Source organism: Cyrtonyx montezumae, unplaced genomic scaffold, assembly GCF_038088225.1.
Source record: "Cyrtonyx montezumae isolate F1298 unplaced genomic scaffold, pur_monq_1.0 scaffold_35, whole genome shotgun sequence".
Lineage (NCBI taxonomy): Eukaryota > Metazoa > Chordata > Aves > Galliformes > Odontophoridae > Cyrtonyx > Cyrtonyx montezumae.
The window spans coordinates 1,469,952-1,492,725 of NW_027072040.1; the positions used below are offsets into that span (position 1 = coordinate 1,469,952).

The following is a 22,774-nucleotide window of genomic DNA, read 5'->3' on the forward strand; positions in this document are numbered from 1 at the left end:
AGAAACACTGGGCAGGAAGACACAAATTACAGTCATGCTCGTGCTTTTTAGTCTTAACTACCTGATTTATGGATTTTGATGAAGCGATTATAGATGAAAGAAAACATTCCAGGGAATGAGATCTACATGTTGCTGAGGTCTCGTGTTTGTCCTTCTGTTCGATTTATAGTGGAAAGCAAAATAGGAAAATTACTGAGGGCATTCTGGTCACCACACACTCCTTTCTCTCCTGTGTGTTTGTGCACCCGCTTGTGCCTGATGCTGCCCCAAATGGAAGACAGCATCTGCCCCACAGGGCCTGCACCCTGAACAGACATGCAGTAGATGTCTGACTTCTGTTGGATAATGTTCATGAGGAGCAGTGGTTAAATTCTGTTGCTCATCAAGTAAACACAGAAGCTGTTTGTCACCACAAAAGAATTGTACTGCTACTGTGCCTTGAAAGCCTTATCCTGGGCCAAGATCCCACTGTACTGCACACACTGCAGAAGAGATATTGTACCAGGTAGTCTTGGAAAGATAGTGCTACAGAAAAACTGTAACAAAACTGTTGTCAGAGCAGAATCAGGAAATGCTAAGGAGGGTAATGAGATTATCTTGAAGAATATATGGAGAAACCCATCAAGAATGTAGGCTGCAGAGATGAAAGTACAAAGGCACTTATTTGAAAATTGATCACATGTTGCAGAAAATGATGCTGTGAGCCAACAGGAGACAAAAGGCAAATGCTTCCTAAGGAAATTAAGACAGGCAGCAACATGCCAAACTGGTCTTGAGAAAGGGACACCATTTTTGATGCAACCCCATGTGTAGCAGAAATGCTCAGTCACTGCCTGAAGCAGTGATGGAGCACCTGGTGGGAAGGCAGGGCCAGCCCAGGGGAGCTCAGCTGCATGCAATGTACCTGAGTGACTGGAAAGGCTGGAGCCAGGATCAGCCCTTCCCAGCCCTATTTAAGGGTTGGCAGTGGATCAGTGGCTCCCTGCCTGCTAGAGGCCTTCCAAAGCTAAGCAGTTTTCCTTCATTTCTGCATCCATGGCTGCTGTATTTGGGCTTGTTCTCATTTGCTGCGACCTAGGATTGTGTCACTCTGCTATTATTGCTGTACTTCCTATCACATTATGGCATTACAGCATTGCACCGTGGATGGACCTAGCAGAAAAATGCAGACAGGTAGCTTGGCCAAGGCAAGGGTAGAATCAACCCTTATAACAGGAAATGGGGCATGACTGCACTTGCCAAGGCCTGGCAGAAGGATGTTGTGGCAACAAGGATCGAAGATGGTGAAATCCCAAAATGAGTTTATAACCTGTAGCCTGATGAGGGAAAGGAGAGCTTCCCTCTTAGAAATGTTCTCCAGAAAGGAAACTGAAAGACTGCATGTCACATTGGCACCTCCGTGCCCAAGAGGATGCTTGGATCACAGGGAAAATCAGGGACACATCGTGAAGGACTGAAACGAGTTACACAATAAAGGATCGGAAGAAGAATAAGCACAAGGCTTAAGCTACTTTGAGGCTTTTCTGCTGCCTCAGCAGCCGCGTTAGAACAAACCAAGCGCAGCCGTCCCGCGGTGCCCGGCGGGGTCAGGCTGCGCGAGGTGAGCCGAGCCGGGGGGCGGTGCCCTCCCGCTCTGGTCGCTCGCTATTGGTTGCGACCGGCGCCAGGAGACGCAACTGCCGCTCGCTCCTCATTGGCCGGAGGGCTCGGCCCACGTTCGGGGCAGGAGCGGCGCGGCTTCCACCGACATCGCTACGGCGGCAGCCGCGGGTCAAACCGCGCGTTCCGCGAAGCAGCCGGCGTACAGCATGGAGGCCGGGAAGCGGACTGAGGCCGGGGGCTGCGCGGCGGAGGCGGCCGGGCCCGTGTTCACGCTGGAGGAGGTGGAGAAGAGGAACTCCAACCGCGAGGTCTGGCTGGTCATCCACGGGCGCGTTTACGATGTCACCCGCTTCCTGGAGGAGGTGAGGCCGCGCGGGGCGGGGTCCGCCGGGCCGGGCCAGGCCAGGGGGAGGGCCGGGGTGCGGCCGGGGGGGGTCGGGGAAACCCGGAGCTGGGGCACGGGGCCTTGGGGGCGTGAGGCGCTCCGGGCCCCGAGGCTGCTCCGGAGAAGAGGGGCAGCCCCGGGCCTTTCGGAGCCCCCCGCTCTGCCCGCCCGTACTGCGGGGACGCGCCGCCGTCTGCGGTCGGACCCCAGCGGGAGCAATGCCCCCGAGCCTCGCGGAAGCGGCTTGGGAAGGCCGCAGGCTTCGTCCGTTGTGACATCTCCAATTCCGTTGGTTGCAGGGACAAGAAATGTGTTTAGGCTTGATGCCTTCAACTATTGCTTCTAAGAAAGTTGGAAGCAGAGTCCTTGCTCTTTGGAAATAAAAACTGGGCAGGAAGAAATGCTAACAACATTTCAAAGGGAAAGTTTGTCTCAGCTTAAAGTAATGCCAAGGCCACTGCAGCATCCATAGGGTGAGGATGAGAGCTGGTTTGAGCCGGCTGGAGGACAGCACTTCATTACAAATCTTCAAGTTCCTGCTTGCTGGTTTTGGTTGTGTAAATTAAACTTCTGTTTTCCTCCAGGCATATATGATTAAAGCATGCCTGCTGTGTGCTCCTCACATCACAGCAACACATTCCTTTGGTGAGGTGAAAGAGGTTTTCCGTGTTAGGAGGAGGCTGATAATGTGTCAGCTCTGCTACAGTGGCCAGGCAGCTGGAAGTAGTGGCTTTCAGTGCAGCTTCTAGCGTTCATGAATAAAGCTGGACATGATGTATTTTGTTCTTTGGATCCAGCATCACAACGCTTCATTCTGAATCTGGTTTGTGCTTTGAGTCTTCCTTCTAACTTAGTTTATGAGGACAGGCAGATTCAGGGGAAGATGGGACAAAAATGTGGAAAAGCAATTCATTTCTTGTTTCTAAATAACAAAGCACCTTTGGCTTAGGAAGAGCAAAAACAACTGGAAGCTGGGAAGGAACTTGCAGGAAGCACATGCCTCATCTTATGTGTGCCTCAGTGTGTGGTTATGGTTGTTGCTCATTGCTTTCAGAATTAAGAGTTAGGAAAAAATAAATCTTTGAAGATTTTTTCTTAAAATCACAATTTTCAAGGTATTTACCTGCAGACCGGCAGTGTGTATGACACTGTTTCACAGCATGGGCACTGTGGAGTGCTCACAGTCTTCATCTTGGCTCTTTCTGCTAAGATGACATCTGGAGCCTGTTCTCAGGAGCACCTTCAGTGTTCATAAATGAGACCCCAAAATTGCCTCGTTCCACCCCAGCAATTTGGGTGGAGTGTCTGAAAAGTTTCCTTGAGAAGAAGTTTTTGCACTTCCCTTCCAAAGGCCTTTCTCCCATTTGTGTTTTTCTGACATAAAAATTTGCTTTGATTAGGGAAAGGAAGAATAGTAAGGCTACTCTTGAAGTGTAGTAGCGCGGCTAGCGTAACAGTCTCTGCTATCTATAGCTTGTAAACATAGATCATGGCCTAATTTATTGGCAGAAATACATTTTATTATCCCACTGTAATCAGTCCAGTGACAGGAGAACAATGTGTAGCTGATCGGAACCAGGTATGTTTGTCTTGTTCCAAGGTTACAGTTGTCTGATAAACTGTTCTGCTTTTGAGCCCCAGGTTGTTGTAACTGCAGCTATCAGAGTTTCAGTGGGTAATATTTTCCCTTGATCCTGTGTAGTCACTGAAGGAGTGTCTACTTGTTGCCTTTTCTGGCCTTTGGCCATAGATTATTTGAACAAGATTGCTGAATTCTGCTGGAGCGTTGCCTCGGAGCAATTGTGTTATCTCTAAGAATCCTCCCTGCTAGAAGATTGTTGAATATTGCTTCATGATTTCTGCAGCCTAGGTGCAGCAGGTCAGCCATTAGCTAGCCAACTCAAAATCTGCGTGCCAGCACTAGGAAAACAATATTGAATGCCTTCATCTTTCTGCACATGATTCCTGCTTACTCAGGTGTGCCTGAAAACAAAACTCTGTGAGGGAGAAGGAATGTCAGGATCTGATTTTCCTTATGCTGACTTGTTTCAGTGCTGTGGACACAGTCTTAGAGAAACCTGCTTCGTGTCTTACAAGTTGGGAAGGACATGTGGCTGATGAACATCATTTGTGTAGGTATTTTTCTGGCCTGCACGGTGCTGACACATGGCTGTGGCACAGAAATACTCTTCCCTTTCATAGCATATTTCTCTAATAATGGTGGCTGGAAATTTAAGCTTTTGCATCTCTCCTCAACCTGATGATTTTCTTATCTGATCCAGCAACCTAATTAACCACAGAGCTTAATGTTGCTACTGAACTCGTTTGCAGTTTGCAGTGGGCCTGTAACGGGGGCTGCCACACACATGCAGGCAGGCATTCGGTGTTTGCAGACAGCTCCAGGTTCTTGCCTTCTGCATCAAGTTTCTGTGTTATGTTCTCTGAACCTTTGCCATGTGCTGTCAGAACTGACTGTGCTGCTGACTGCTGCTGCAAGTGTCCCTTCTGAAGGTTTCACAGAGAGCATCTTCTTGGCTTTCACCAATAAAAACCTTGCTGGCTGAACACAGAACGTGAGAGCTATATGAGCTGCTCCTAAATACTTATGAGAGGGAGAGTCATTGAGGACAGACTCGTTTTACCTGCTGCTTTAGAGCATCAGTGTGTATTTAAAGTTTGGAGTGGATATGGGATTACTTAATGTCCTACTGCTGCTATTCTCTGCTTTGTGGGAGCAGGTTCTGGATTCAGAGAACTTGATTCAAAGATCACATGGAAATGATTCACTTGAGATCATCTGCTGTAGCTCCAAGTATTATGCATACTCTGCAAATCTGGGGCTTCATTTCCCCCTTAAACCTTCTGACTGTGACAAGAGCAGCCACCTATCCCTGCGCTGTGGGGCTGGGGCTATGGAGTGCCTTGAGCTCGTGGTGGCTGCTGCTTTTACTCCCAGATGGCAGAGTTCCCTCTGGAAAGCTGTTTTCTCTGCTCATTGGCAGTGGGTATATCCTTCCAGGACTGGTGCCTCAAGGCTATTACTGTTGCTGTCATCAGGTACTCAATGCATTATGTATGTGACAGACTCCAGAGTCAGGGAGGTCCTGGTTACATTACTGTTGTTAAGGAGGACTCTGGAGGGCTGGCTTGGGCCCATCTCTTATTCTTGTTGGCTTTTGTGTATTCACGTTCAGGAGAGCTTTATTTTGGTCATTATTTCTTCTGGAAGTACATTTTATTTTCAGACTTTGCCACGCTTCTCACAGTTTATATGTTTTTCTGCAGGAGCTGTAGCTTTGGGAAGTTTTGTGGCAGGGTAGATGACTTCTTGTATAAATAGTCTGGTTTTACATGTGCTTGGGTATGACAGGGTAAGAACTGTCTGGCTGCAGTTGTGGGTGTCTAGACTGGAGAGTTCTGTCAGAGATATTCCAGAATTTTGTGGGGTTTTTTGTCTTGGTGATGATATTGAAGGACAGATGTGTGTGAGTAAATAATTACTATAGATTCAGCAAGGGCATAGGAAGGCTTCAGAACCAAACATGTTAAGAGGGATAACATTTGCCATTCTTCTCTTGCACTTTTTTTTTGGTCCCTTGAACATACGATAACTGGTTCCCACCCAAAGCAGATTACTGTTCCACGTTCCGTACTGCTGCAAGGCTGTGTGTGCTCTTCTAGGGTGAATGACTAGGAAAGCAGGGTAATCTGCAAAAAAATCAGTTCTGAAGTGAGATTTCTATCAAGATGTCCCAAAGGGGGTTTTGTAGAAATCTTAAAAGTAAACGGTTGGCCCTTCCTCGCCTCATTTTTTTTGCAAGAGGATCTTTACAAGTGTGTTTTGGATGTTGGGTAATTGCACACATTGTGCAGAACAGGACGCAGCATCCGACCACTACAGCCAGGTCTGAGTGTGAGCTGAAGAGTGCTGAGGTGACCTGCGGGGGTCCTGCTGCAGCCTCTGCTCCTGTTGATTCTCATGCACCCAGGTCTGCAGTGTTAATTCATGACAACCAGCACAGAGTTGTTTCCTTTCCTTTTTTGTAGGGCTGTTTTTTTGCTGTGGCAGCCCCTGACCCTGGCTGCTGTTGAGATCAGCTGAGCCTTGGAGCAGAAGCAGTAGCAGTAGGACACGTGGCTGGGCTCGAAGGGGAGCAGCAGAGTGGAGCCTCTCTTGGTTTTACAGCTGAGCAGAGCTAATGCCTGGCTGTGGCCCGCTCCCTCCCAGGCCTGCAGACTTTGCCCTTCGTGGCTGCTGAGCGCGCTGTGTGTTGATTATGTTACATACCTGGCCAATAAAGGGATTTATTCAGAATAAACTGCTCTGATATGGGGTTTGGAGAGTTGGCTGCAGCAGCTCCCTGGAGTAAACAACTGAACTGTTTTTGTGTCCAAGCGGAATATGTTTGGTATGAGGCGGCATAGCCAAGTGAGAATATTTAGGCTTTTGGGAGAAAAACCAAACTGAAGAAAGAGAGGCAGTAACAACTGTTCAGTGTCTGTGCGGAGGGAAAAGGATATTACAAGAAAAATGGTTTTTCAGTCCTTTGATGTGAAATTACGCTCCATCTCTTCTGCAGTTCCGGGCTTCTAGGTGTTAGAGGACTTTCAGGCAGCACTGAGCAAGTCTCATCTTCTCGGCCAGTGCACTTAGTGCCTGTTGCCCAGCACTCTGCAGAACTGGGTTAGTCCTTGTGTGTGGACTCAGCGGCCTGATCGCTTTATTGGTTTAACTGGATTAGCTGGTAGTTTAAACAGAAGTACTTCTTCCCATATACACACTGTAAATAGATTGTACTTTGCTGGCCTTGTGGTTAGTGCTTTCTATTGCCAGTCTGTTCCTGGAATTCTGGTACTGACAGTGTAGAGGAGAGCCCAACCCATCAAGGCAAACAGCTCTGCACTAGAGATTTTTCAGTCCATACTGCCTGGTCTTGCCTGTGACTGTCCGGCACAACCAGCAGTGCCTGTGTTGTTGAGGGATGTCCTGTGGATATGGTGCTTCTGTTGGTACAGCTCCTGAATTTCTAAAATCAGTATATGATATCAGATGGTCACTTTTATTTTTTTCTTTCTCTACCAGTCATTAAGTGGCTGTATGCTGCATCATGTTCAGTACTGGTGCAGATATGTTAGAGCTGTAGCTTCTTATGGCAATGTGTTCTCCCTTTGTTCTTCTCCACTCCTCCCTGTACAGCTAAATACTGTTGTCTTTTTTGTTGAATCTGAAGATGCAGAACATCATTTCCTCTACTGATGCCTGTGAAAGCAGTATTGTCTTGTGCTTCACTGAGAGCTGAGTTGTCTCAGGGAAGTTCTTAGTGAAAAAATCCTGCAGCAGAGGCTCCTGCAAGGGAGACTTTTGTGCAGTGAGGCCTATGAAAAGGTACATGAGGATATGCTTTCTTCTGTATTATTTTCTTGCCCAAATCAGTTGCAGAATTGTAGAAGAGCTGGCTTTGCTGTAGGGTGCTAAGCTGTGCTTCTCTGTGTAAGGTGGAGATTCAACTCTTTGGAAAGGTTTTTTTTTGTATTTCCCAGGATGTACAGCATGCATTGTTCTTTGTGACCTCCTGAAGGAGAGGTTGAATGACTGAATCTTCAGTAGATATTATTGGTGATGTTGGTTTGAGGCATTTATAAGGAATGAAAAGGGCTGCTGAGACTCTGGGTACCTTTTTTGGCACTCAGCTCACCTCAAGTCTTCTCTTCCAGCATCCAGGTGGAGAAGAGGTCTTGCTTGAACAAGCTGGCAGAGATGCCACGGAGAGCTTTGAAGATGTTGGCCATTCCACAGATGCCAGGGAGATGCTCAAGCAGTACTACATAGGGGAGATCCACCCGGTAAGGACCAGCCCTCTTGCAAACACAGGATGGAACACTGTAGAAGTGTGCCTTTATATAACCCAGTAAACGTACACCAAGATGAGTCTTGCACAGTAAGTAGTTAGGTTTTTATACAGTTTCTGTGTCACCCAGGGTTTCTGGTAAGGGAAGTGGATCGCTTCTGAGAGAACAAAACCAGATTAGTTTCCTTTACCCACTGTTGAGAACAGGTTTCTCCTTTTGGTTAAAAACTGGTGGCACTTAAAGCAACTGACTGTATCAGTTGCTCCTTAGCTGTTAATATTGTAACTTCCCCATACCTGTTGTTGAGGAGGGTGAGAGATGACAGGGTCATGACACAAACACCAGCTTCCTGCCTACTAGAATGACAGTGCCTTTGGGTGCTGGGGGTATGTCTGCTTTGAAAACTGGAGTCCAGGCAATTGCTTGTATGATGAGGAGTGTGTACAGAACAATTCCCTCACAATGACTGTAGTGTCTGCAGGTTTCTCTTGGAAGTCAGTGCTTATCTCTTTTTTTCTTCTTTTTTCTCTGCCCATGACAGGATGATCGTAAAAAGGGAGGATCTAAGGTAAGCTACTGGTGTTATACTGTTCCATTTTATTTAATGCTGAGGAAACATTATGCTTACCAAATGAACAAAGCAGTCACTATGTACCTTTTATTCTGGTCTTTTTTTTTTGCCTTTTTTCCCCTCTGGAGTTTATGGCTTTATGCTTATGAACTACAGTAATGAATAAATATTCCAAGCAAACGATTCTTTTCTTTTTGTTCAGAAGCTCAGCAAGCATCTCAGTGTGAAAATGGAAGTGTTTTTTTTTTTTGTGTGCCTTCTCTCCTCTGACATCAACAGTGCTATTTCCACATCTTGAGCCACAGACTATATTTTTGCAGTACTCGCTATGTCCTGATGACTGAACTGTTAGTGTTGTTACATTGAAGCCAGGAGACGGGCACAGCCATCATGGGATTGGCTGTAAAACAAGAATTTTCTGTTAACTGCCCTAGAAATCATAGGTGTTGGTTAAAACTCAGGTACTCTTGGATTAGAATGGGACACAGTGTTGCAAAAAAATGCCTCTGAAAGGGATAGGGAGAGGGAAATGGTAATAAATAGAATCCCCTCTGAGAGGTAAACATGTGTCTTGCAGCTGGCTTCTCTTCTTGCTTGGCTTGAAGGTTTGGACCAGGCACAGCTCTGACTTCAACAACGCTTTCATTAGATGTTGTTCGAAGCAGGGCCACTTGCGAGTACCGGGAATCAATAAGGAAACTGTCAACAGTGAGCAGCAACTGAAGCCCTTGGGAGAACTTGCTTATTACAGTCAGCCACAGAAAGAGCAATTCAGGCTAGGTAAAGCCTGGTCTGAGTTATAAAGCGGGGCTGCATGATTATGCATTCACCTTAACATTATATTGTTTGGTTCTACTCTGTTTCATAAACAGAACGATGTGCTTAAAACGTGCACAGAAATTAATCTGAGCAATGCTCCTGGATATGAGTTAAGTATTCTTGCAGATATTTTTCTATTCTAGACAAAGTCCAGTGCGTCTTTCCCTAGTGTGCAACATCTGTTTTAAAAGTGGACCAAGTATAACAGATGGAAGTAATCTGGATCCTACCTATTTATTTTTTACCAGGAGAGAGAAAAAAAAAAAGTAGTGACTGCATACTCTTACAACTCAGGTCAGAGGTAACTCCCCACAGTTAAATGTTAACATTTAGCATCCACTGATGGGGTGTTGTGGCAAAAAGAAAGCACTACAATTCTCTTGGAGTGGAGATAATACTGTTTAGAATGGACAAGTAAGGTGATTTTTGGCTGGTAAGTACTGGAGAACAGCAACAGCCATTGAGAAAGAGGTTGTAGAATTGATAAAGTAATTTTCAGCTGACTGGAAAATGTACTTAATTCTCAGATTTTTTTTGAAAAAGGAAGAAAGAATGAAAGTTTAGAAACAGGTTGTATGCAAAGGAAGATTTGAAGAGAACTTCACAGTTATGTATGTCAGTGGTCAAGCAGTAAATAGCAGATGGGGATGCAGACAGAGGTTTGGAAAAGGGGTCATGGTGAAATGATTGTATGAACATGAGCTGGCAGTGTGCACTTGCAGCCAGAAGGCCGACTGGGTTGCATCAAGAGAAGTGTGACCAGCAGGGCAAGGGAGGTGATTCTGCCCCTCTGCTCTGCTCTCATGAGACCCCACCTGGAGCCCCCAACACAAGAAGGACATGGAGCTGTTGGAGCAGGTCCAGAGGAAGGCCATGAAGACGATCAGAGGGCTGGAGCACCTCCCCTGTGGAGACAGGCTGAGAAAGCTGGGGCTCTTGAGCCTGGAGAAGGGAAGGCTCCAAGGAGACTGTATGCTGTTGGAACTAGGTGATCTTAAAGGGCCCTTCCAACCCAAACCACTCCATGATTCTACGATCATCAGTTACTTTCTGTATCATATAAAATGAACAGTGCAGTCTTAAGGCCATTTTTTAAGGAAGGTGAGAATTGTAGTATGAAGTTGAGAGCTGGGTGGGAAGGTTTAGACTGATGGAAAAAATGTGAAGGTGGGGAGGAGGCAAACATCCTGAGAAGCATCTATGCCTCTGATAGAGAGGATGTTTAGAAAAGGAAGAGGAGGGCTATTTTTCCTCTGCATTTGCAATTGCACGTCTAGTCTTGAAGTCTTATTAGCATGACTTTTTCTTTTTTTCCCTGCTAACTCCCTCCTCCTTCTTTCAGGATCAAAATAAGACATCCTCAGGACAAACAAGGTATAGTATTTTCTTAAAATAAGAGTAAGAAATTGGGAGAATAGGACTCTCCATTTGCAGAACTGCAGATTAGCTCTAGCAGGCAGGAAGACACTCCATGGCATGTTACTGTACTGTCCTTCCAACAAGGAGGTACTCCAAAATAAGCCGCCAAACTGCATCACACTGAGTTAGCTGCCAGGTTGTCCCCTGCTGGAGACGGAGGTACAGACAGCAGTGAGAGATCCCCTGCTCACACTGGGCAGAGCAGGAACCCTGGGATTTTTTAGCTTTTATTCTCTATGTGTTCATTCTGCAAAACGTGGTTGCATTCCCTTTGTGCTCAGTGGGTACTTGGGTAGTTGCTGCAGGCCAGGCATGATGCAGCACAGTAGCATGCATTTTTCTGAAGGATCTTTATGGTGACCAGTGCAGTTCTGTTGAAAATTCAGGAGTGCTTGCAACCAGAACACAAACCTACTCTTTTGTATCAGAACTTTTTTTTGTGAAGGAGGCTGCTAAAGGTGAGCCTGTGCCTGTGGTCTCAGCTTTATGAGTAAGGATGATTTATTGTGGGGTAGATGTAGTAATTTCCATCCTTGAGTCAACTCAGCTGTTTGTATAGCACAAATTGACAGTCTGGCTTATTTAAGAAAAGAAAACAACAAAATACTCAAATTGGTTTCTGTATGTGGCAGTCTGGAAAGTTCAGCAACCCAGCTGCTGTTTTATAAGCAACTAAGCCATCTTTGCAGTCACGGGGGCCTCTCACAGGGGCAGGGGAGCCCTGAGCATGGGACAGCTAGAGCTGTCCTGTCCTGTGTCCTGAGTGGTTGGTCTGAGCTGGTGGGAGATGGCTGAAATCAGACGTGTAGCAAGTAGCAAACGTACTGAATGTGTTATTAACTTAGTACTTTTTTTGTTTGTCTCTTCCTCCCCATAGCTTCTGGTCGACATGGCTAATCCCTATCTTTGGAGCACTAGTCATAGGTTTAATGTATCGCTATTACATACTGGATGGGAGATCGTCTTGAACTGACTTTGAATAGGACCTCAGAAAGCCTGAAAAAGTGGGTGTGAGAGAGAGTGCATGCACGCAACACGTGGAATTCTGGTTCCCTTCACCTTTGATGCCTTGCTTTTAGCTTTGTCAAGTGATGTTCATTTCCATGGGACCGAGTTCATACCAAATTGTCTTAGCTCTGCCAGCCAGGGATCTGTCGTACTTTGGTTTTGCTGTGGCAGTGCAAGTGCAGCATCCCATTCTGTTATGTTTGTGTGTGGTTCCTTGGTGTGTGCGTGCTTGTGCTCTCTCTTGCTCTCTGAAGTAAAACGCAGATAACCTTTTTCTTTCAATGCCTTTCTGTTAAGCCAGACAACATAAAACAGCTGCTGGTGAGCCTGTGGATTTGCCTCAGTACTTCACATAGCATTGTCAGAAATAAACTGCAAGTTGTCTACAATCCTGTCCAGAAAAGATTTTGAGAGATTCAGTTCCACAGTAACTTTCCCATGCAGTGTTGCACGCAGGCAACGCTAATCAGAGCAGCAGGAAGTTGTTAGCTTTGCTACCTCTTTCTGGAAGTGTCTGTTTTTAACGGTTCAACAAATACAAATATTTTAAAAGTGATTCCGTTCATTTTGTAATATTTCTACTTGTCCTTTTAATATGTATATTCTGTGAAACGACGTATGCCTTGGATCCTTGTTTGTTCGGGTGCTTTTGTGCTGTGTGTGGCAATGCCAGAAATGAGAACTGACGTGTGGCCTCTTGAAATGGAATTTTTTCTTTCTTCCTGGGATCTTGATCCAACACATGTATTGGAAATGAAACTCATTCTTACTGCCTGTGAATCTGCATCAGATGGGGGGGGGGGGGAACCCACAAATAATCCTGCCTCTCCTTCTTAAATAAAAAGGGAAAATAAATCCATCTGGGATTTGTGCATAAAATGCTGTTTTTATCTTGGATTGAATATGGGAGGATACTTTGCCTCCTGTAGCCAGCCTCCAGCAGCACACAGGCGGGTGTGCCTCATGCAGCATGAGGCATGAAGCTTTCCAGCTCTTCCAGCTGGAGAGGTGATTTCAGGATCTGCTCTCAGAAGGGAATTTGTGTGCCACGGTCTTATGCTCTTCAGTGGTATGACACTGGTTCCTAATCCAAATGTTGCAGCATAACAGTTCACCTTTCTGAATTGCAGCAAAAAGAGAAGCAATATAGTGTCCTGTCTGTGAAAACCTCCTGTAGATTGTGTTGTTCTTTTCTTTTTCTCTTCCATGAAATCACTATGTTCCTCAGAAGTTGGAAGTTTCTTGCACTTCCAATTGTAGTCCACCTCTTTAAAAATGAAGGCCAAGGAGCTGCATAGCTGTTAGGAGTAAAGCACGCTGCTGGGGCTCCCTCTGCTCTAGTGGGCTTGGCTTGGTTGCTCCCAGCAGCAGCAGGTCATGTTCCTCAAACACTTTTTAGGAGATCTGCAGCAGAAGCCCCCCCAAGAGTTATTTTTTGTTCCCCTTCAGGACATGGTTCTCTACTGTTCATTGCTCTGTCTTATACAGTGAATTATCTGGCCAACCTTGCATGCAGGACAGGGAAACCTAAAGCTCACCATTGCCTAAGTGGCTCTTGAATGCCCTGCGTTTGTCCCTCATTCTGTCCTAGCTGGTTTGGTTGTCTGGTTTCTGTTTATTTTAACAAGAGTATGACAAAAAGATAAAACTGAGCCAAGGAGTATCTAGTGGGAAAGATCTGGGTAGTTCTAATTAGGTGTATTTTTGAAGGATAAAGGTAACAGGCAATATAGTCCTACTGGTCTTAAAGCATGCAACGGGACAGTCAATCTAAACTTACAGAAAATAAACGTATCAGTCTAACTTGCTATTTTTATATTTGAGATCAGTTGAGCTGCTTAGGCTTCTGAAAGGCATTTGATTTTATAGTGCAAGGTATATTGCATGGTTTAATAAAATCAATATAAAAACCACAAGGACAAAGTAAAAAGGGAAAGATTTGTTTAACGGTGAAAGGGCAGAACCGCTCAGTGAGCATGTTCTAGATTTACCCCCAAAGAGCAATGTGTGCTGTTTGAAACTCTGACCTGGAAGGAGACAGATGCTCCCCAGGAACACCAGAGCTGCTGGCACTGAGCCACCAGTGTTGCTGGCGAGCTCGATGCTGGGCTGTGTGTTGGGAAACGTGGGATGCCTGGCTGCATCCTGAGGAGCGTGCATCACACCAAGGAGGTGGCAGAGCGTGACACCAGAGGTAAAGGTTGAGTGCATTCCTCTCCTGTGGTAGTGGGAACTCTTGCCTGCATTTGGCACTGTTGCTGCAGGGAATGAATGCTCTGGCTGTGCCTCTAGCTTCTAAAATCCAGAGGAAAAAAAACATGTAAATGATTAAAAGCTTGGAAAACATTATTTATGGTGAGACAGTTGAGCTCAGTGTAGCTTATCGAAGGTTACAAAATCACAGCATGGAAGAGCTTGCATGTGGAACAGAAACTTTGTCAAAGGGCTTTTTGATCTGGAGGATGAAGTTGAAGTTGAAAAAGGTCCACTCATTAAAGCAAAAGCAGTTCAAACTGGAAACAGGTATTTTTGCACATTTATCATTAGGTCATTAACTATGGAAACAGCTAGGTTTATAATGGATTCTCTATGAAGTTTTAAAGCTGGAAGGCATGCTTTTCCAACATCTTATTCGGAGGAGGATTAGTTCAGGAGAGTCCTGAGCCCTCTGCAGCAGAGGGATTGGTTTCAAGAACCTGAGGTTAGCCCAAGGAGAGGAGCTGTTGGGTGCTGGCCAGTGTGATGGTGGTAACAAATGAGTCTTCTCCGCAGGCATTGTTTTACCTGCATTCTGACTGTTTCATTTTTAAAATATAGTTTTCCTGGTGCTCTTTGCATCCAGCTACATTTTGACTGCTCTAAATAAATTTTGCCATTACTAGATCTTGTCCTGCTGCTACATATGCTGGGAAAACTACTGGCTTATTCCCACCATGTTGCCTTTTTTCTGTTGTTGCTTCCTTTCAATCCATTAACTACCCATGAAAGACCTCCAGGCCTGTTATGTGGCATTTTTGTGTATTTAAGTGCCTTTTTGAATGCCTTATGGAAATGCAAGCAGCTTCTGCCAAACAGCTGCCCCTTTTCTGCATGCAGACTGACTCTTCAGAGAGCTCAAGGTGCTCGAGCTTCCTTTGCAGGAGCTACATCAAAGCCTTCTCCAAATTTACCTGCTAGGAGCAGCATCCATGTATTCTGAAGGGCACTGGCTCTGCTGACCCCAGGTGCTGGATGTTGCCTGCTGGGCACAGCTCCCATCTCCTCTCTCCTCCTGTGGCTCACCAAGTGATAGGGCCAGCAGGCCTGGAAGTGCTCAGCACATGAAGGAGGTATTAACAAAGTTGTTTACTCATTTTATATGAGGATTAAAATAGGAGGCTCCCAAGTTACTGTACTTATGCTTAACTCCTGCGCTGCTGGGGCTGGCTTTGATGTAGCTGCAGAATGCAGGTGCTGCCTCAGCTCTCACCCTGCCAGAAACCTCCCTGAAATGCTGCAGGCTTCCTGCAGGTGAAGGAGAAAAGGCTGTAAGGTGAAGAACTGCAAATGGGCACAGAAGCAGCACATGTGGTCAGCGTCACAGTATTGGAGCTGCCTTGGGAGCACTTCAAAGCTGAATGCTGGCAGCTCCTGCCTCTTTATAAGTCCCAATTCCTTAATAGCACAGAATGTGGCTGTATACAAGTTTGAGGCATTTGGAGGAGGGCTGGGAGCTCCAAATGCATTCCCAGCTTTGTTGCAATTAGCTGATAAATTGAACAACTTGCAAGGAAAGAGGTGCAGAGCTTCCCGTGGTGTTGTGGGTACCTGCCACTGTGAAGGATGTATAGAGCCAGCTCCTGCAGGGTGAGCTGGGCTGTGCCTCGTTAAATAAGTGTGCAATGGGCAAGTGCATAACACTGTCTACAACAGACACAACATGCGGTATGAGTCCACTAGTGTTTAGCATCAAGTTTTACTGCACTCTTGGGCATCCACCGATTGTTACTGTTTCTGAATTTCAAGTATTTGTTATATTTTATAAATCTGACCAGCTCTCATCCTCGCATTTGAGGCCCAGAGTTTCTGAATTCCCTCAGGATGACTAGAACCAGGCCAAGGGATGGGGGAAACACAGCAGCCATCTGATGCTTTCCAGCACGGCCCTCACTCTGTGGAAAGGGGACACCAGCATCAGCAGAGCTACATCGCTGTGAAGGAACCCGAGCTGTAAGTTGGATTCTTGAGAGTGGCTGGGTAAAAGCATAGTGTGGTTTGAGCAGGGAAAATTGGGCCACAACAGTTGTTCTGCTTAAAACTGAGTTAAAGCTGAGAAAATGTTGAGCTTTTGCAGATGCAGGATGTGTCTTCCTGTCAGAGGAAAAATCCTTCAGATGGCATCAGTTAAAAGTGAGCCTCTGCCAAAGATCTTGTTCAGAGCATTGTAACCAAGCAGCACAATTGTTCTTGCTCTGCGCCAGGAAAGCAACAGTTTCTGGACAAACAATGTGTGAGCAACGCCGACCAGATTTGGTGGTGGGGGGAAATGAATGGGGTTTTCTGCAGCATTCATTCCACAGTGGTCTAAACATGGACAATTTTCAAGCTTGTAGTTAATAAACATTGTGCAATCACTCTCCTGTTCTAAACTTATTTGTAAGGCACATCTCCACAACCAGCCGGCGCATCTACGTGGCTGAGTACTGTCCTGTCCTTCCAGTTTCATGAATGCCTGCTCTCTGGTCAGCAGATGCTGATTCTGCAGAGTATTTAATACTGTAATAATAATAATTTGACTTTTTATAATTGCAGAAGAGGTGTAGTGAAAGGCCCTGATAAAATCCAGTCACCTGCTCAGGAAAGGTAACAAGTAAGCTGAAAAGAAGTTAAGGAAGTAAAGTATGGAAGAAGGTGTCAGATAAGTAGCCCTAAAGTCTGTTCGTGTGACAGCATGGCTGTGTAGGCTCTGGGATGAGCACTGGGCAGCAGAGCATTGCCACCAGATGCCTGCCAACATTCCAGCAGTGCACGAGAACACAGACCATCAGAGCCACGTATGTGGGAGCAGAGTTTTCAACAGAAAGATGAAATGGACATAAAAAACACAGTATTTACATGAATACTTATAAAGGAACACTCCCACAGCTGTCAGCAGAATCTAGATCTAGAATTTATCTAGATTACAACATCATCCAGTCCAACTGTCCTCCCATCACCTTTGCTGCCACAATGATGTATGAAACACTCCCCAAAAAGCCTCACACCCCAAAAAACCCATTTCTCCATCCCTAGGAGAGTTACATTGCCTGTCACATCCCACACAGGCTTTGAATGAAGATGCTGTGCTCGTGACCAGGCCCCCCCGTGACTGCCTGGAGCAGATGCGTTTCCTCTGTCACTGTTCCCAACTCGCGGGGCAATAATTTATAATAGGAAACCTCACTGCTTCTCCAGTTCCTGACCTTTTGCTGCTGAGCTGCATGTCACTTCCAATACTCTTATCTTTGGGATCACAAAATTCTTTTTGAGCACTATCCTGACTCTGCCCTGCACGGACGATGTGCTGGATTGCTGCTGTTTGCAGGCACTGGCCTTCCCATGTTGTTATCCTCTTCCGTCACACTACGACCTGTTGTACTGTTGTTCACAAGGAGCAGGGCACAAACCAACTGCCCACAGCTTCTGGGAAGTCTCTTCAGGAATATTTCACGGAAAGTGAGGAAAAAGACCCTTTTTTTAGAAGAGGCTCTTTTAGTGGCAAAAACACCACTTGTAAACTGAAGCATACACTTAGACAGAGGGGCACACATTTATGCAGCTGATGTATGTTGGCAAACCACAGCTGTTGCCCTCAAAGCAAGCAGTGCTGCTGTAGCTTTACCCTGATAACTGCTATGGAAATCTGTAAGCAATTAAACACAATTCTTAATTCTCCTAATTCTCTAAAAGCATAGTTCACTAAAAATCGGGCCTGGATGTGTCTCGTAAGGGCCTGTCAGGAAGCAAGTGGGCTCTCTGGCTTGGTGCAGCCCCAGGACTCGGCTGCCCTGACCCCTGCCAGCCCACAGGAGTCCTGCAGTAGGCACATAGACATCTGGGGGCTCTTGCTCTCAGATCTCAAGTTACTGTCCTCAGGCGATCCTTACCTTGTTGGTTATCTTGTAGCCCCACTCTTCCCTCCTTTTACAAAAAGTTGGCCAAATAGTCGGGAAATTGCACACGTGTATTGCCCGGCCGATGCAGCCATCGGAGCAAGGGGAAGCTCCTGATGGTTGCTAATGACAGCACTAACGATCGTCTCGTAAATAGCAGTCGGCCCACTGACCTCCAGCGGCCCTGTGCCTACATCACGAGGCTGAAGTGGACACTGGTGTCACACACGCAGCTGCCCCGTCTCCAGGGACGCTGCTGGCAGAAATTACTATAAAACAAGTTTCCTGCCAACCTCAGCAGTTCTAATGAGTCAGGAAGCAGTAATCTTGGAGTAGGGCAGCTGCTGAAAGAGCCTAATTATTTTCTGACAGCCCTCTAACATAGATAGAAAATACAACACCTACACAGGTTTAGACATTGCAAGCAGGGCCAGTGACTACGCATGCACCTGCCGATGTACGCACACAAGCAGGGAGCACACTGCTTCCCACTCACACCTGCTGCTATCCACTGCTTACACAGGGAGAAGAGCTTCATTATGAAACAAGGAAATACTTTAATTATACAGAATATATCACTTTTAGCACAAGTCTCACATTTTGATGCCTGGCAGTTAACTGGCTGAGACTTTTTTGTGTTTCAGCTATGTTACTCCACACAGAATCAGTAAGATTAAAAAAGAGCTATAAGTTCAAGTCCAACCATGAGGATTCATGAGTGGGAGTGGAGTGGGGATGGACAGAGCCAAGCATCTCCACATGCCAAGGGCAGCATCCCTGACCAAAACCTGACATTCTGTAAATCTCTGCTGCAACATCTGGGGAAAAAACCCCACCAGTGTGTTCTCTCAGCTGAGGGCCCTTTTGCTCCAAACAGGTCGCATGTTTCCTTTCCTTTGTTATTTAAACTTCCCTTGTTTGTGCAGCTTGCACAGCTAGGACAGCACTCACTGTTTCCACTACAGTCACCACGTGCAGTTCCCCTTCCAGGGACACAAATTATCTTCCCCATCGGCCAAACTGACTGCAAAGCACCAGGAGCCCACAGCAAATCTGCCTGGAGCTGCAAGCCCAGGTTCTGAAGCTGGATGTGCATCCAAAGCTAAAGGCACAAAACGCTCAAAACCCAAAAATGTACAGGAAAATGTCAGTACTTGTTAATATACAACATTCTTTGGCACTCCAGCCTTTCCCATGACCGGCTTTTTCAAGGGTGCCCAGCACTGCATGGGCCATGAAAGGCCACACAGAATCAAAAAATCTGTTCCAGATTCCAGTGGCACAGATGGAGCAATGCTGACATCAACCCGCACATCAGCGTGCTCACTCTGTTGTGCATGTACTTGTGTCATTAGGCAACCCCCAAATCACGCCAGTCTCTGAAAGGCAGGCACATTTGGGGATTTGGTGCCAAAGCTGCTGGGCTGTGCCAGCAGTGGTGACTTCCAACCCCCAAGAGGAACCGGTCTGAATTCTTCCTATGCTGTCCTGAATGTTTTCAGCAAGGAACACAGAATAGGTTCGCGCAGCCCATAACAGCAACATAATGCAGAGCCTGTGGCTAGTGGGAATGCAGAGATAAATCTGATTAAACCTTGTAGCTGCCCTTGCAGCTTAAAGCTCACCTGGGTCTGGGGTGAAGCTGGAAGCTGAGATCTTGTAGGATTCTGACTCTTTTTCTCCAGTTTTAGCCTCGTCCTGTGCCGTCAACTGTGCTCTATCTCTAGGCCTGTCTTGATGTGCTTTACCCCTAATTGTTCTCTCTCATTGCTTTCAGGAGTAAGATCTGCCTTCCTTCTCTGTTGCAGACCACCTCAGGACAGCACAGCAGAGGTGCTGGCTTCCGGGCAGTTCAATGACTGCTGGAATGGAGGAGTTGCAGTGCCCCAGGGATACCGGAGCCTCTGCCAGGAGGGGTACACACTGCCTGGCCTCAGCTTTGTCCTCACACAATGGCTGAGATTTGAAGGGGCCTCGCAGTGCTGTGCTCTGGGACACTGTGAGCTGGTGCCCAGCTCCACGTCCAGGCAGCTTTGGAGACCTCCACACAAGGGACCACGCAGCCTACGGTCTTAGCGCCTGTCACTGCACAGTAGTGATGGGCAGAGCTGCTGATGGGTAGGGGAACTTCACGTGTTCAAGTACACAAACTGCCTCTGATCCTGGCTCTGGGTAGCACTGGCAAAAGCGCGGCTCTGCCTTCTTTCGCCTTCCTTCAAGTACTCATACGCCACGATGAGACGCCCTGGGCCTCCTTCAGGCGGAGTAGGCCCAGCTCCCTCAGCTTCTTGTCGCAGGAGGGGTTCCCCAATCCCTTCAGCAGTTCAGCAGCCCTGCGCTGGCTTCTCCCCGGTACATCCATATCTGTCCAGTACTAGGGGCCCAGATCCGGACGCCCAATTCCGGACGCATTCCCACCGCCGCATCCTCCGCTCTCCTCAGCGCCTCCGCGCGAAGCCCTTCAGCCCCGCCCCCCCCATTCTAGACGCTTCCGCGCCCCCCGCCACCACATCGGCTCTTCCTACTGCCGCCCCCCCCGCCCTCCATGCGCATGCGCACAACCTCTCTGGCGCCACTCGCTCCCGCAGCGCCTCTCCCCTCCCGGCGCAGTCCCGAGCCAGCTCGCGCAGATCGCTCCGCGCAGGCGCAGAGAGTTCAGCTTCGAGGCTGTTCCGTCTCCGCGACTCCCCGCCCTCCGCCGCGCACGCGCAGATAGGCGGCGCCGGTGTTCCTGGCGCGCGCCCCCTCCCCGCAATCCGCGCAGGCGCAGAGCGGTGCCGGAGGGGGCGGGCGGCGCGTTCCGTTGGCAGCGGCCGGTTCCTGTCAGCGGCGGGTGGCGGCGGCGGTGGCGCCCGGTCCCGACGGCGAGCGGAGCCCCCGGCCTGGCCCGACCCGGTCCGCCCCGCGGCGAGCGGAGCGCCGCGCTCTCTCCCGCCGGTGCCCGCCCTCCCCTCCCTGGGGCGGCGGAGGCAGCAGCAGCGCCCCCCCCCCGGGCCGGCCCCCTCCCGCCGCCGCCCCCCTCGCCCCAGCCGGGCCGCGGTGCTGCGATGCCCTCGGACTTCATCTCTCTGCTAAGCGCCGACCTCGACCTCGAGTCCCCCAAGTCCCTCTACTCCAAGGGTGAGCGGGGCCGGGGGAAGGTGCGTGGGGGGGGGGGGCACAGCGGGCCGGGGGGAGCGCCGGGGCCGCCCGCCGCGGGGATGCTCGGCTCCGGGCCCGCTCGGCCCGCCCGCCCCGGCCGCATTCCTGGCCCGGCCGCGGCCGCCTCAAGAATGCGTCCCGACAGGTTCTGCCCGCGGGGGCGGCGGGGGGCTCGCCGCCCGCCCGGGAATGCGGATGGGCCTCGCGGGGCCTACGGCGGGGAACGGCGCTGCGCGGCGGCTGAACCGGGGGGAGCGGAGCGGAGCGGGCCCGGCCGGGGGGGCGGCGGGGCCGAGGGCAGCGCCGGCATCCAACGTGCCCGCGGTGCGGGCTGCGAGCGGGACAAAGGCACCGGCTGCCGCTCCGGCCGTTTAAAAGCTACGCTACGTTGGGTGAAATCGTCGGAGGGGCAGCGATGTGGGGATGCACGTTTGGGTGGACCGTGTTTTATTGTGCCGAGGGCAGCTATGCAGGAGGAAAGATTAAAGTGACATTTATATATGTATATATTTAGGGTTTTTTGAGCTCTTGTTAATGTGCTCATTACCTGTGTGGCTCCAGGAATGCTGGAGCTAAAAGAAATAAAAATAATCTGAAGAATAAAGTACAACTTCAGAGCTCTTGCACTGCTCTGGACCCTCGGCACACTGCTCAGGACCTTACGCTGCCGTTTGTATGCTTCTTGAAGCCCTGTTGCTGTGGGGCTGTAAGGTGGACAGCCCTTGTCCTGGTGGACTCAATGGGCCCGATGGGTTCCCTCCAGTTTGGGATGTTGTGTGATTCTGTGACCTGAGATACACGTGTCACCTGGCTTCATTCTGCCCACAGCAGAAGAAGGGGACAATTCTAATAAAGTAAGGAAATAAAAATAAAGCTGGTGAGGAAGTTAACATAAAAAGTCATTTGGATGGTTGTACTGAGGATCTGAAAAACGCCTCATTAAAACAATTTGTAAGGCATTGTAACATGAAGGCATTCTCTTTAACAATGAGGTTTCCTCAAGGGCTTGTGCTTAACTGCGCAGAACTTGTGAGCTCACTCATCTTGCTGTGAATTGTCAACATCTTTGATTTGTTTCTGTTTAATGGGATGACTGAGTGTCAGCTTCAGGTAGGAAGAGCCTCTCAAACTGGTTCATCAGGAGCACATTCTTCTGGGGGCACTGCTGTGGGGTCACAGCCTGCAGAGGGCTGGGAGGGATGGCTCATGCTGGGAGTGCCCATAGGGAGCTGTGGGTGCAGTGGGGCACTGCCTGGGCAGAGGTGAACGGTGCAGCAGTGAAGACCTGAAACAAGATTGGCTTTTTGTATTCCATCATAATGAAAGATAGAGGAGATATTACTTTGTAGTGCATTTTGATCTAAATTGGAAGTTAGAATGAATGATGTGCTTCAACAGAATGAATAATTAATGGCTCCTTTGCTGCAAGGTTTGTTGGTATGATTTTAGCAGGATTTTGGGAAGGATGTTAGTGGTTATCTGATTAATCGGGACACACTTGGTTGCTATTTTACTTTGTAGATGAGAACAGATAAACTTATCCTGTGCACTTAAGGCTCTGGATAAACTTATCCAGGAGTGTAAGTGCAACTGATGAGATAAAGGAGGAGGTCTGCACAGAGCAGAAAGGCTGTGTGCTTGTGGGGAGGGTGTGCTGGGAGCCGGGCAGCACTGCCCCATGGCTTTTCCTCTGTGCCCTGAGCTGTGGCCGCATCGCTTGGTGCCTGTGTGTGTGAGCTGTGCTCGTGGAGCCGTTGTGGTAACAGTGTGGATGGGAGTGAGGCAGGAGGACTGAGGGCTTCCAGGGGGTCAGTGAAGTTTCCTAACGTTTGTGCTTTGCTCGGTTGA

At 48.2% G+C, this 22,774-nt stretch overlaps 3 protein-coding genes across 4 annotated transcripts in view; 2 read left to right on the forward strand and 1 right to left on the reverse strand.

Moving 5' to 3' along the window:
• The window catches only part of NOB1 (NIN1 (RPN12) binding protein 1 homolog), an 84,328-nt gene that overhangs the window by 645 nt on the left and 60,909 nt on the right, over window positions 1-22,774 (reverse strand). The gene's annotated exons all lie outside the window — the stretch shown is intronic.
• On the forward strand, window positions 1,743-12,518 carry LOC136054176 (cytochrome b5). Its single transcript, XM_065745288.1, has 5 exons — window positions 1,743-1,964; window positions 7,703-7,831; window positions 8,379-8,405; window positions 10,570-10,601; window positions 11,524-12,518. Exons 1-5 carry the CDS (start codon window positions 1,809-1,811, stop codon window positions 11,612-11,614), a joined length of 435 nt encoding a protein of 144 aa, XP_065601360.1. The 5' UTR covers window positions 1,743-1,808; the 3' UTR covers window positions 11,615-12,518.
• Window positions 20,566-22,774, forward strand: part of NFAT5 (nuclear factor of activated T cells 5) — a 54,431-nt gene continuing 52,222 nt past the window's right edge. For both annotated transcript variants that reach the window (XM_065745274.1, XM_065745276.1), the window contains exon 1: window positions 20,566-20,905. In XM_065745274.1, coding sequence (XP_065601346.1) covers window positions 20,833-20,905 — 73 coding nt within the window. In that variant the 5' untranslated portion in view covers window positions 20,566-20,832. The remainder of the gene's footprint in view (window positions 20,906-22,774) is intronic.

What these genes read in the sequence shown, in the direction of transcription:
- LOC136054176 (XM_065745288.1), top strand. Translation starts at nt 1,809, where the DNA reads ATGGAGGCCGGGAAGCGGACTGAGGCCGGGGGCTGCGCGGCGGAGGCG. An exon ending in GTAAAAAGGGAGGATCTAAG is followed by an intron (nt 8,406 to 10,569) that starts GTAAGCTACTGG and finishes TCCTTCTTTCAG; the next exon opens with GATCAAAATAAGACATCCTC. An exon ending in ACATCCTCAGGACAAACAAG is followed by an intron (nt 10,602 to 11,523) that starts GTATAGTATTTT and finishes TCCTCCCCATAG; the next exon opens with CTTCTGGTCGACATGGCTAA.